Source organism: Primulina eburnea, chromosome 15 (assembly GCF_022965805.1).
Source record: "Primulina eburnea isolate SZY01 chromosome 15, ASM2296580v1, whole genome shotgun sequence".
Taxonomy (NCBI): domain Eukaryota; kingdom Viridiplantae; phylum Streptophyta; class Magnoliopsida; order Lamiales; family Gesneriaceae; genus Primulina; species Primulina eburnea.
In genome coordinates this window covers 31,825,742-31,838,581 of record NC_133115.1, presented here as the reverse complement: position 1 = coordinate 31,838,581, position 12,840 = coordinate 31,825,742, and the positions used below count along the sequence as shown (strand labels likewise).

The 12,840-nt window shown below is 33.8% G+C and overlaps 2 protein-coding genes and 1 long non-coding RNA gene across 5 annotated transcripts; 2 read left to right on the top strand and 1 right to left on the bottom strand.

Moving 5' to 3' along the window:
• Positions 1-792: 792 nt before the first annotated feature.
• On the top strand, positions 793-4,059 carry LOC140813670 (vesicle-associated protein 1-2-like). The gene is made up of 8 exons (XM_073172304.1): positions 793-997; positions 1,212-1,282; positions 1,408-1,489; positions 1,813-1,928; positions 2,024-2,191; positions 2,293-2,334; positions 3,008-3,085; positions 3,704-4,059. Exons 1-8 carry the CDS (start codon positions 946-948, stop codon positions 3,818-3,820), a joined length of 726 nt encoding a protein of 241 aa, XP_073028405.1. The 5' UTR covers positions 793-945; the 3' UTR covers positions 3,821-4,059.
• LOC140813669 (uncharacterized) lies at positions 3,116-8,492 on the bottom strand. 3 transcript variants are annotated; one of them, XM_073172301.1, is made up of 7 exons: positions 8,007-8,492; positions 7,146-7,247; positions 6,495-6,695; positions 6,362-6,422; positions 5,785-5,909; positions 5,471-5,543; positions 3,116-3,180 (listed from the first exon to the last, which is right to left on the bottom strand). In XM_073172301.1, the coding sequence occupies exons 1-7, from the start codon at positions 8,352-8,354 to the stop codon at positions 3,131-3,133; spliced, it is 960 nt and encodes a 319-aa protein (XP_073028402.1). In that variant the 5' UTR covers positions 8,355-8,492; the 3' UTR covers positions 3,116-3,130. The 3 variants fall into 3 exon arrangements, with proteins under 3 accessions (XP_073028402.1, XP_073028403.1, XP_073028404.1); XM_073172302.1 differs by having other exon boundaries at positions 7,146-7,238; positions 8,007-8,488; XM_073172303.1 differs by lacking the exon at positions 3,116-3,180 and adding an exon at positions 4,191-4,362 and having other exon boundaries at positions 8,007-8,491.
• A 3,308-nt stretch (positions 8,493-11,800) lies between these two features.
• On the top strand, positions 11,801-12,510 carry LOC140814732 (uncharacterized). Its single transcript, XR_012114145.1, has 2 exons — positions 11,801-11,861; positions 12,031-12,510. It is a non-coding gene; the product is annotated as an uncharacterized lncRNA (long non-coding RNA).
• The last annotated feature ends 330 nt before the right edge of the window (positions 12,511-12,840 follow it).

The following is a 12,840-nucleotide window of genomic DNA, read 5'->3' as shown; positions in this document are numbered from 1 at the left end:
GATCCGTGAGACCGTCTCACACAAATTTTTGTCAAGATAAATAATGATAAGAGCACCACATTGGTGCATTAATGGATAATTATTGACATCAATTAATATTAATACACCAATGACTCTTTCATTTAATTTAAAAAAAATACATATGAAAAAACTATAATTTATTCACTATAAATACTAATTAATTTCTACAATTATATTAAATAATTGTAATTTAGACGTTTAAAGATTGATAGCAAAGAGTCTAGCGGTTTTTTAATTTTTTAATAATATTTTAATCAATATTGAAATTAAGTTATTTTTAAAATAATAATACTATTTATTTTCAATAATATTTATTGTAAATTTTTAAATAAAATTAGAAAGATATTTAATTAATATAAAATAAAAAAAATGAATAAATGGATAGTGAGACTTTGACATTACATGAATGTGAGTGTATATTAATAACGAGAAAATATTAATATAATGATTATGTGGCTGGTGGACCTCATATTTTGAAGAGATAAGAGATTAATAACGTAGATTAATGACAACATATGCGGATGTCATAAGAGACTAAATTCCTAATTACATGTCAACAACAAAAATAGATAATAATTATTTTACAAATTTTTCCAAAAAAACTGCCATTTTTGTATTTTAAGATGTGAGCTAAACAGAGAATAATTATTCATTTTATCTCGATATTTGTATAAACGTGCACGATATAAATATTATATATATATATATATATATATATATATATATATATATATATATATATATATATATATATATATATATATATATTGTATGCCTCGGGCTTTCTTCTCTTAATTAATTAACCTCAGTTTTTTGCGGTGACAGTACTTAAGTTCCATCGCCGCTGCCGGAAAAGATCTTCTACGCCTCCGGGAATCTCCGAACGATCAATTCAAGGCGTGTAGATCAGCGATCTGCTTGAAAATGAGCAACGGAGATCATCTCCTGATCGATCCTCTTGAACTTCAATTTCCATGTAATTTTTTTATATTTGTAGCTTGTATCCGTTATCTTTGTTTAGAATTTTCAGTCGTGCGTGCGGGTTTCAAATGCCTTTGTGTTATGGTAACCTTCAGAAGTATAATTGCCTTAATTTCTGTTGGTTTAGATCTGCGAGTGAGATTTATTTTTATTTTCGAGTTACTTGTTTGTTTTTTTATTAATTATGTTTCTTGTTTTTGCAAAATAAGTCGAATTGAAGAAGCAGATCTCTTGTTCCATGCAATTAACGAACAAATCAGATGATTATGTCGCTTTCAAGGTATAAGTTTCCCAAGTTTTGTTTGTCTTCCATTGGATAAGAAATAACGTAAAAATCATTGGTTCTCTTGGGGTGTCCAAATGTTTGATTTTTATATTCCGTTCTATTTAATTTGTGATGTTCAGGTGAAGACTACAAATCCGAAGAAGTATTGTGTCAGGCCGAATACTGGAGTAGTTGTTCCTCACTCGGCTTCTGATGTTATAGGTATCTCTTTCTCTCTTTCTCTAGTGTGTATATAACCGGCAGGCTGTTGAGGAGATCTCCGCACTAAAGATAAAAGATTCCAATTTTTGTGTATTTCTGAAGCGTTAGGATAAATGAGAACGTCGCACCTCTTACTAAAATCCCAGTATGTCCCGGTGTCCGCGTGCATATGATCTCCCTATCAATTATTTATTTTATATTTTCATGTTTATCTGTCATTAGCTTGAAATTTTTAAGTTACTGGATGCTGAAAGACTTTGAAATATTGATACACCTTTTTTAAGAATTGAAGCGATTGCTGATTTTTTAGTTCTATCATTCAGTTACGATGCAAGCGCAGAAAGAGGCACCGCCAGACATGCAATGCAGGGATAAATTTCTCCTTCAGAGCGTAGTGGTGAGACCTGGTATCACATCAAAGGATATTACTCCGGAAATGGTAAATATTATATTACTCTCACGTGCTTTCATCACATAAGATATGTTTTTTATTAAAAAAATGTCAAAAGTTTTCATGTGTGAGCTGTATGTTAGTTCAACAAAGAATCGGGAAATCATGTTGCCGAATGCAAGTTGAAGGTTACCTATGTTCCCCCACCACAACCACCTTCTCCGGTCCGAGAAGGGTCAGAGGAAGGCTCTTCACCTCGTGCTTCAGTATCAGACAATGGAACGGTGAATCAAACTCCTGAATTCAACTTTGTGAGTTTTGGGTTCTTGATTTGAATCTCAGTTGTCACCATACATAATGTATGTCAAGTACATGAATGTATCTGTCAACTTTAATTTTGATGATTTTGCAGATGTCAAAAGCATTCAATGAGTCTCACGAGAGCACTTCAGAGGTTATATCCATCATTTTTCTCTAATTTACTTCTTATTATTATACTTTTATTACTCGTGTGACGTGTGCAAAGATATCCTCGCCGCATGTACTAGCTTTAACCATTACAGCCTACAAAAATATTTACACCATTGCATTTTTCGTTTTTTTTTTTTGGGTAATCCCTCTGCATATGTTGGCTTTTACTGTTATGGACATATATGAATCTGCTTTAGATCTCCTTTGTTGCACGTTTTGGGTCATTTAAGATATTTAAATTTCTGTTTATGTGAAATGTTTTTGTTCCTTTAGACATTACTTGTATTTTCATGGTCTGGTTTGATATAATTCAGATACCCTTTGAATCGTTATAATATTCCATTGAAACACCTTGGGATTAAAGAGTCAAAGTGAACATTCATATCATGAGTAGCAGATTGCAGCCGTCAGCTACTGTGTTGACGAATGATTTGTTGTTGACAAACATTTGAGCCTGGCTTGTACTTTAAACTACTTTATCTCTAGCCAGTTAGTAATGAGTTACTTAATGTAGAGTCGTATTTTCTTATCCATCAATTACTTATCTATTGTTGGAGCACATTTGTGGATAATATCGTTTTTGCTTTGGTAAAACTGATGGAATCTTCTGAAGATTTTCTTCTCTCAAGAAGGATTTATTTTTGTCTCAACTGTAGGTTAAGGCCATGATTTCTAAGTTAACCGAGGAGAAACAAAATGCTATTCAGCAAAACATGAAGCTTCATCAAGAAATGGTAACACTCTGTTGTTTGCTTTCTGGTACTTCATTATTTGACATCTTAGACAAGCAACGATTCGATGAACTTGTAACTGTCTCCTCTCTCCAACCCTGCCCTAAAATAGAAATAAATGTAAAATAAGATCTTTCGGTTGACAAACCTTTGACAAATGGGAAGATCAAGGACAAGAAACAGCGTGATTCATGTGTTCTCAAATCGTTGTCGATTTTTCTGTTGTGGATTGAGAAAACTTCTGGGTTATTTAGGGGTTTCTTTGAATTTATTAGGTTTCATTTTGTTAGAAAATTGATTCAAGCAACGAATGAAGGCTGATGATTTGAAATCTATAGCAGAATTCTTCAACCATAGAATTTGCGTTCAGATTGAGTCCAAATTTATGTTGAGATTGTGGTAGTGCTTGTGAAAATCCCAGATGAGTTTTTGGGAATGAGATTGGTTGGGCCATCTTGGAGTACACTTCTGATTATGATGCTGAGATTGGTTGGGCCATCTTGGAGCATACTTCTGTTTATGATGCTGATGTTTTTACGCACCACATGCAGCTCGTGCATGATGCTAGATCGTGTCCTTAGTTCTTGGCAATAATTCTTCACTTTTACTAATGATATACAGGAGCTATTGAAACGTCAAGGCAATAGAAGCCATGGTAGATTGGTAGTACCGTTCAAGTATGTCATCATCATTGGCTTGATTGGGATTCTGGTAGGGTATCTGTTTAAAAGAACGTGAAGGACGAAACTGGATATGCTTGAAACTTGTTTGGATACCTAAGCTTGTGCCTGTCTGGTAAAAGATCCAGGTCATTGAAGAACATGTGTTTCTTGTAAGTTGCTTTATCATTGAATTTAGAAGTTTGTTTGACTGTAGAAAACATGCCTACATTGGGTTTCATGCTCTTTTTGTAATTTGTTGGAAATGAGTGACTAACAGATTCTTCATGGTTATTTCCATTTTCATATGTTTTGAAATATGGATAGGTTTCCATTTTCATTTAGCAGTGGCATGTTAAATAGCTCAGAAACTATTTTATTTCATAATTTGGAAGATAAGTGCGGTACGGCTAGGCCTGGAGATTTGATTTATGAGTAACTTTTAGTTTCTGTTAACAAAAAATTGAATATGGTTTAAGTTGTCTCCCTTAATTTTCGATACGTACATGCATCACAAAAGGAACCAAAGAAGTTACACAAGGACTTTAGTTGACTATATGCAAAATGGTGATGTATTCTCTTCTTTTTTTCCAAAAAAATCACCTCAACGAGTTTTTTACCCTACAAAAGAATAAGAACAATCAAATTTTAGTACAAATAGGTCAGTGGAGACCAAAGATATATGGTGATGTCAACAATTTTTTACGCTCTGATTTAAATCAAATTTACATATTCTACCCCTTCCCATGTATGATTAAGGTGCTGAATTATGGCAGACAAATAAGAAAATGTTTGCTTAACTTATTTAAAATCTTAATAACTTAAAAGCTATGAAATTTTATTTTAAAAATAAGTTATTAAAGTATTTGGATAAAATAATTTTAAATAACTTAAATACATTAATGTTTTTTGTATTATAATCTTTTTTATTGTCAAAATTATCAAAAAATAATATAATACTCAATTAATGTAATATATATATATATATATATATATATATATATATAATAGTTTTATATTTAATATTTAAAAAATAAATCTATTTCATATTTATATTTAGAAAATTTTATGTTTTTTGATGAAAAATATTTAATATTATTTTTAATTGTAATAAAATGTAGATTAAAAAATTATAGTTGATAATTTGCTCAATAAAATATTAACACTATTGTTTTTTATACCTTAACAAAAAGGTATAACAAAATCGTATTTTAAATTTGATTAAAAAACACAAAGTGACAAAATGGTGAGTTAAAAAGTAAAGATAAAAAGAAAATTTAAAAGTGTATATAATGATATTTTAGAGAAATGAAATATAAAAATAAGATAGTTTTGAAAAAAGTGGGATATCCAGCTTTTTTAAAACTAGTTATAAGTTTTGCAACTTTTTAATCAAACAAAGTATGCGAGTTTATATTCTTTAAAGCAATTTATAAGCTGTTTTTTATAACATATAAGCTCTGCCAAACACACTCTAACGGTTGCAAGGGGCATTGTAGACATTTCAACACAGCAAAGGCAGCCATTGACCGGTTCTAATATTCTGTTCCAAATTGGCATTTCAGTTCATGTTACAATATCGTCTAAAACCATTTTCAAAATGCCATCTAAATAATGAATCTATAAGTTGCAAACTTCAAACTATATTCTCCCTCCAAGTTATCAAACACCACAAGCAAGAAACTAGTACAGTGTCAAGTTGCAACATTCTAGTGTAAGGGCATCTTACCGTTCGTTCCCTGATCGGATCCTTTTAGCATGTTGCATCGACATACGATCTTGCGGAAGTCATCAAGGGTTATCTAAAAAGATGTTCACGCGCAAAACAAGTTAAAGTGCATCTAAGTTGAGCTATGATGAGAATGCATAACAACGTGGATTTCTTAGCATTGTCTCAAGGTTTAGAACTAATAGAGTAATAGTTTTCAATTCATATGCATGCTCAGTTATAAAATCATGCTGCTGTTAAATCTAGAAAACTATGCATACAAAATATCAAAGCAAACCCATATGGGAAAGAGGAAAAGTTGAAAAAATCAGGACCTTTCCATCTCCATCACTGTCAAATAGATGTATCATATTTGCCATATCCTTTTCTGACCATGTAAAATCATGAGCTGCGGCTAGTCTGCATAGATCTCTTAGAAAAAATCCCCCATTCCCAGTTTCTGTCCATGGCAAGCATTTAAGAAAGATTTAAATCGAAAAAGTTTCATGTTCTCATGCTATACGCTGCAAAATCTAAACAAAAATAGCTTGCTTCTTTTGAACCAGCTGCAAAAACTATTTTGAGCATATATGTAGCAGTGATTAGTTTGAAAATGTTGCTTCATACTGAATAATTCTAAAGATTGAAGAGAACAGCTGACTGAACAGAATGAAAGATCACATTAGCCCTACTAACACGTAGACTTGGCATGAGCTGAATTTCAGTCAGCTAGATCATGTAACTCTCCATTATGAAAACTCATCTTCCAGATCATAACAACTTTCAATTCAAATAGCAAACAAAGTTTTTGAATCAAGATAAGAATGAATTATTTATTACACGCAGGGATTTTCAAGATCATGTAATTACTATTCGAAGAAACCAGATATCTAACAAAAATAAACTCATTACCATCGAACTGAAAGAAGTGTATCAGCACTTCATCTTCAGACATTTGCACGCGTCTTGTAATCTGCAACCATTAAATATGTAAGCGAATAATACAATTATCATATTGATCAGGACAAAAGTAATTAACACCCACTGGTTTTTTTCTCTTCCTCTTTTGTGAATCATCCTGAAGATCGAGATTTTCGTTTATTTTATCTCTTGATGAATCTATGAAAATCGCGCCAGAGGCTGTAGAAGGTGAATTGTCCCTAAGATTCGCACCAGAACTTTGGGGAAGACAATTGCTTTTTACATCTAAAAACCCTGCAGAATCTTGCAGTGACAGAGCAATTGCCTGCATAAAATAAGATGTTTATTTAAATAACATTAAATACAAAAGACTAACATGCGTTTGGTTAGAAGGATTTGAACGGATTTGATTTCAAATTCATATCTCAAATACATTGTATCCGTCTGACTCAAAATTAGAACAAATTATTTGAAATCTCTTGTGTTGCTCAAATGCATTTTTTTCTTTGATTTCAAATAACTCTCAAGCCTAGTCAAATCCAAATCCTTTAATCCAAACACAAACTTAGTTCCTTCAAGGTGAAAACAACACCGTTAGAAAAGAAGAATCTAGCTCATTGATCATGGCAAGTAAAAAGTAATGGTTTTATAACCTGCATTAAATCATTATCATCCACAAAATCAGAGGTGAATGTAAGCTTTTTAGCAGAAAACCGTTAGAAAAGAAGAATCTAGCTCATTGGTCATGGCAAGTAGAAAGTAATGGTTTTATAACCTGCATTAAATCATTATCATCCACAAAATCAGAGGTGAATGTAAGCTTTTTAGCAGAGCGATACTTCTTAGGGGTTGAAGTACTCCTCTTCCCCTGTAAAAATTTGAACAAAAAGAAAAGGAAAAATAAACCATCCATGTTATACCAGTAAACAAGCATGTTATTTCCCTGTCACCAACAAATTAGTACAACCTAGCACTATCGGCTAGAAATGCTCCAGTCAAGATGAAATTTATAAGAGTGGGTCTCACCGTCTCACGGATACTAATATGTGAGACGGGTCAACCCTATCCATATTCATAATAAAAAGTAATACTCCTAGCATAAAAAATTATATTTTTCATGGATAACCCAAATAAGAGATCCGTCTCACAAATTCGACCATTCGACCCGTGAGACCGTCTCACACAAATTTTTGTCATTTTATAATCAGCAGCTTAAAAATGAAAAGGCCGTGCACATACATTGATCAAGGATGGAAACATTCCATATCACTCTTGTAAAACTTCACTTAACACAATCTACTGATGAAGTTCACAGCTCTTGCCGACATTCAGTTTCCGAACTCTACTCCAAAGTTCCCAAAAAATGCGTTGCATCGATTCCCATTTTATAAACAAGTAGGAAGATTATCTCCACTAAAAACAGACAATCGTGATACCACCATAAAAGCCAAAGAAATAACAAAAAACGAATAATTGACACGATTAAACACATTTGTGAATTGTGCCCTCGAATAAATATTTTAGAATTTGTTTAAAATTGTATGCTTCAGCCCACCTACGTACGCCGAAATGCCCATAAACGGACATGTTTGGCATCTCGAAAAGTAGAACCATGAAAAAGGAGAAAATACGAAACCTTTTTCTTTCCAGACCCGGAAAATTCCCCGTCTTCATCACCTGAAGAGCTCCTTTCCTCTTCAGTTGGGTTGTACTCTTCGTCTTCATCAACCATTTTTTTCTTACCCTTTTTCTCATTATGCTTCTTGCGCGCTTTTTTAACAGAACCCATAAAAAACTTTGCCATTTTATGCAATCCCAAAGCCTCCATTCTCCGTTTGTTCTCTTCAATTCTCTTCAATCTCTCCCTCTCATACTGTATCGGATTTTCCTCACCGTTCTTTTCATTTGCAGTTTCATTTTCAGATTCTTCTTCTGATGAGATAGCTTCCGATGATTGCGCATCTGATAATTCTGTTTCGGGCATTTTCTCGACTGGTTTTGGGTATCTTGATAAAAAAAAGAAAAAGAAAAAAGGGCGAGGTTTGAAGCAGGGAAACCACTTTTCTTCTGCTAGGGCTTTATCGGAAGAAGGCGGGAATTTTGTTCATGTTGGAGGGGCAATTCGGTGATAAAACAGAGTATGACATCCGGATGCAGAATTCTTGATTTCACTATTATATAACTTTTAGATTTTCGTAAATCATGATAACTCAGTCAACCAACAGCAGCTAAACATGCTACGTCGTACACAAAGAGCTCCTCTTCATTGAAGGGAATTTAACTCCCACACTGCTGCTTGCGAGATTCGATCCCTGGTCATTGCTCAAAGATTCACTGCTGCTGACCAACTGAGCTAAGCCCATTCAAGCGAAAAAAAAAAAACCTTCTTGCATTAATGTCAACTGGAGAAAAATTATTATAAAAAGGCAACCAAAAAAAAACACTTTCACTGATTTTTCTTTCTTCCTCAGCAATTCCAATGACTCACATTGTTACCCAATTCACTTGAAGAGATTTGATCGTCAGGTTTGCAAAGCTGAACTAGAAAAATCGTATACATATATGTAGCAATTTTCAACTTTTCATGTCAATCAATTCATGAGATCAGAATTTGATATTATTTTCTTAAATGACCTTCGGTTCAATTGATAAAGAAATTTTAAAAAATTTAAATTGAAGACAAATTCCAACTCCTATTTTCATTTAGACTTTAATCAATTGCTCATCAAAATCGTTATTTTATTTTAAAAAAAATTAAAAGACATAGGAGTACGTAAGATTTCCAATCTATATATCATAAATATAAGTTAATGTGTGTGTGTAACTCACCATGCATTCGTAATAAATTAAATGTTTTACTTCTTTAACCAGAATGTCGTAGAATTGTGTCCACCGGATTTTTACGGACTGCTCCTCACAACTTAATCACACAGTCGTAATAGATGGTCATAACATAGATCCCTTCAACAATACTTAGCACAATTCTGTATCGTTTCCTAACTAAGAGTGCATGGTAAAAAAGTTTAATTTTGAATATATGATATGATGAGTAAGACTTGGTTCTTTTATTCAAGCATGCAATTTATTATTATATGGTAACCTCTTGTAGATGAGAAAGACTTGATTAGCTATGATAGCTAAAAACGCATAAACTGCAAAAAATTACAAATTTTATTTTGAAAGAAAAATGAAGATGATGAATGATCTCTTCATCTCCTTTTGTCCTTATATATACAAAAGTCTTGATAGATTTGAAATATGAACTTCATACTTGTGAATTACTTTGTAAATTGTGGCCTACATCATCTTTAGTTGGTCTACCACTAGTTAGTGGTCCGTCTGTTGTGATGGTTGATTAGTTCATCCTCCATTAATTGAGTGGTTGGATTGCATGTCTTCTTTACCTTTGTCGAAGATTTTTGCTTTGTGTGGTACTCAGGGAAAATGTGACTTGTGTAGACTTTCACCACTTGAACTTGCCTGCACATTATGTGTTTGGTCAGATCTGGGCCGAAAATCATTCCCGAATTATGGCTCTTTTTGGTTTGGGCATTCTGCACAGATTCCTTATGATCATCTTTCCATGTGAGCCATACTGCATAATTTCCGACGAGTTTTTTTTAATCCCCAGCAGCTTGCTATTCCACAAAAGATTTCTTTTTTTTTTTCAAATGATTCTTCTGCAAAGCTTGTGGTTTTTCCTGCAATGGTATTTAACTGAAAAGATTTAAATAGAAATTTGGCTTTGTCCATCTCTGTGAGATATACATATAATCCCCATTATCGTCAAATGTTGATGTCGCCTTTTGTGAGTGATGAAAAAAAATGTGTTTCATTCTCCGGAGGATCTTTGATGAAGTTCTGAATGTTCTTGTCTGGTCTTATCAACTTGATGAAATGAAAGGTTTCATGCGAGCCTTTCCCGGCTAGTTCTGGTATTGCCTTAACAAAATAAAGCTCCAGAATGTTTCCTCTTGACAAATAATCATTATTTGTCTATATTTTATGAATAGCTTCTTAGATCCATTTTGGTATTGTTGAGATTTCTAGGAAGATAGGTGATGTAGTATAAACTTAGCCACCTAGGCAAGAGCCCCAAATTCATACCATGTTTTTACCTCATTGAGATATGAATTTGGTTTGTCAATACCCCGGGATATCTTCATTGTAACATCCCGAAAATCGAAAAGTCCACGTAAATCACATGCATGCAAATTATTAAATTCTTTGGTATTTTATTTATAAATTCTTTAAAAGCATAAAATGTATTTTTTATTTTATTAAATTGTGTTTAATTATTTTATGCATTATTATTGCATGAAATGATTTAATTCATGAAATTTTAAAAGTTCATGCGCTTTGATTTTTAAGTTTCATTTCGCGCTCGATCGAAGAACGGAGACCGGAGAATTTCCAGGAAAAAATTATTTTTATTACACGGTTAATTTTTATTAATTAATATAAGATGTTTTAAAGGTATTTTTCAGGAATTGAGATTTATTGGGTATTTTTACCCGCAAGATTTTAATTTTTAACGGTGCGTAAATTTTATCAAATTGGGGGAATTTTTGAGGGTTCGGCTAATATTTTCAAAAACTTTCCAACACGAAATATTTTTCGGGAGTGTGTTTGAATTTAATGGGCCTACTTTTAAGCTTGTTGGGCTTAAAATAAATTTTTAACTTTTAATTAGTAAATTAAGGCTCATTAGCTAATTGTTAACTACTTAATTACTACTTAATTAATCCTAAACCTATCATTCCCCACCTCACCAACCGACACCCTCACTCCCACCAGCCTTTATTCTCGAAAAAACACCAACCGACACTTCCCCTCAGCTATTTATCTCGGCTTCTTCCCCCAGCAGCTGAATTGTATCGGTTTTGGCTTGTTCTTGCCGTGCCTATTAGGAGGCAAATGAGTCCAATGACTCAGGCCCATATCTTTTTTTGGGCCCAAATTTTTTTTTAAAAAATTATTATATATAATACTAGTTATTAAATAGCCCAAACCCAAAACCAAGTATTTATTAAATGAAACTTGCTTAATATGTTATCGATTTATTCCTCAATCTTCAATATTCATCTGCAGACAAACCTTAATCGACTCCAGTTGTTGCGTCGTCTCTAGGTTTTTTTGAATGGATTGGTTATGTTATCGATTGAGAAAGAAATTATTGAACAACTTGATTATACAGACTTGATTAATATTTTTAGCTCTAAAACTGTTAGGCGGGTTGTTTTTTAGTAATCATTTTGGACATGTTTGATATTTTTATTCCTTTAGTTTTTTATATTGTCTTTGACGTATTGATTTAATTTGAAAAATTGCTATGGAACGAAAAAAAATATGAACACACATTATGATTCGGAGGTTTTTTTTTTTAAAAGTTAGACTCAGGCCCAAATATTGTTAGGATCGGCCCTGGTTCTTGCATCCAAGGCTCTCCGGCGCTCCTCTCTTCATTCTTCTCGAGTTCTTACATCTTAAGGCACGCTTTTTATCCTTCTTTCTGCATCATTCATGCCATTATATGCTGTTACATGTGTGCTCGCATATGAAAAATGTTTAAACCCGTTGTTGCTTCGTTTATGCTTCGTCTTATTCATGAAAAACCGTATTTTATGCATTTAACTCACGTTTTTCTGGAATGAGGCAAGGGGGCTGCTGTACCGTGAGTAGAGGGCCTGTCATCACCGAGATAGGAAGGATTTACAAGCTGGAAATGAGGCCGTATAGTGTTGGGTAAGTGTTGGTCGAGTTCTTGAAATCTTCGGCTTGTAAGGAGAGAGATCGGTGGAATGGCATGATCCAGCAGCTCAAGTGCCGAACTGAGCCACGGAACAGTCCCTGGGAGGTCTGAACCACGGCTTAGGAAGGCTCGGTCATTGCTGGGACCATCCACGAAGCCGAACGAGCAAGGGGTTGGAAGTTGGTCATGTGTGCGTTTGAGGTTCCTAGAGATTGGGCCGGTAGTGTAGGCTTGCATGGGAGGCTAGCCGTGGGTTTAGCACGTCCAGGGGGAGCTTAGGGTGGTCCAGGTGTGTTCGGATAAGGACTGGTTCCATTGGACGAAGATTAGGAGCGAAATTAAGGGAGGTGCATGAACTAGAGTTTGGACTTGGGCATGATCTAAAAATCCAGCAGCTTTACACTTTGTTTAGTCTTGGTTTAGGAGTTCATTAAGGTCTTAACGGTGACCATTAATGGCTGGACAAGTGAGGATAGAAGAGGACCGAAACATTTAAGAGGTGGGAAAGGTGTTGGGAAATAAGTGTACAAGAGAGGGGCCGATATTTATTGAGAGGTAGGAAGTGCTGTCCAAGGTTTATTCGAAGGCCTAAGGGGCTGGTTTTGGGGAAATTAAGGTTTTTTTTAAGAGTTTATAAGGTGTGGTAAAAAGTTGGGAAAGTTTTGGTTAAATTTTGGTTTCATTCGGGTTAAAATCGGGGCTACGGTTCAAGTTTTAA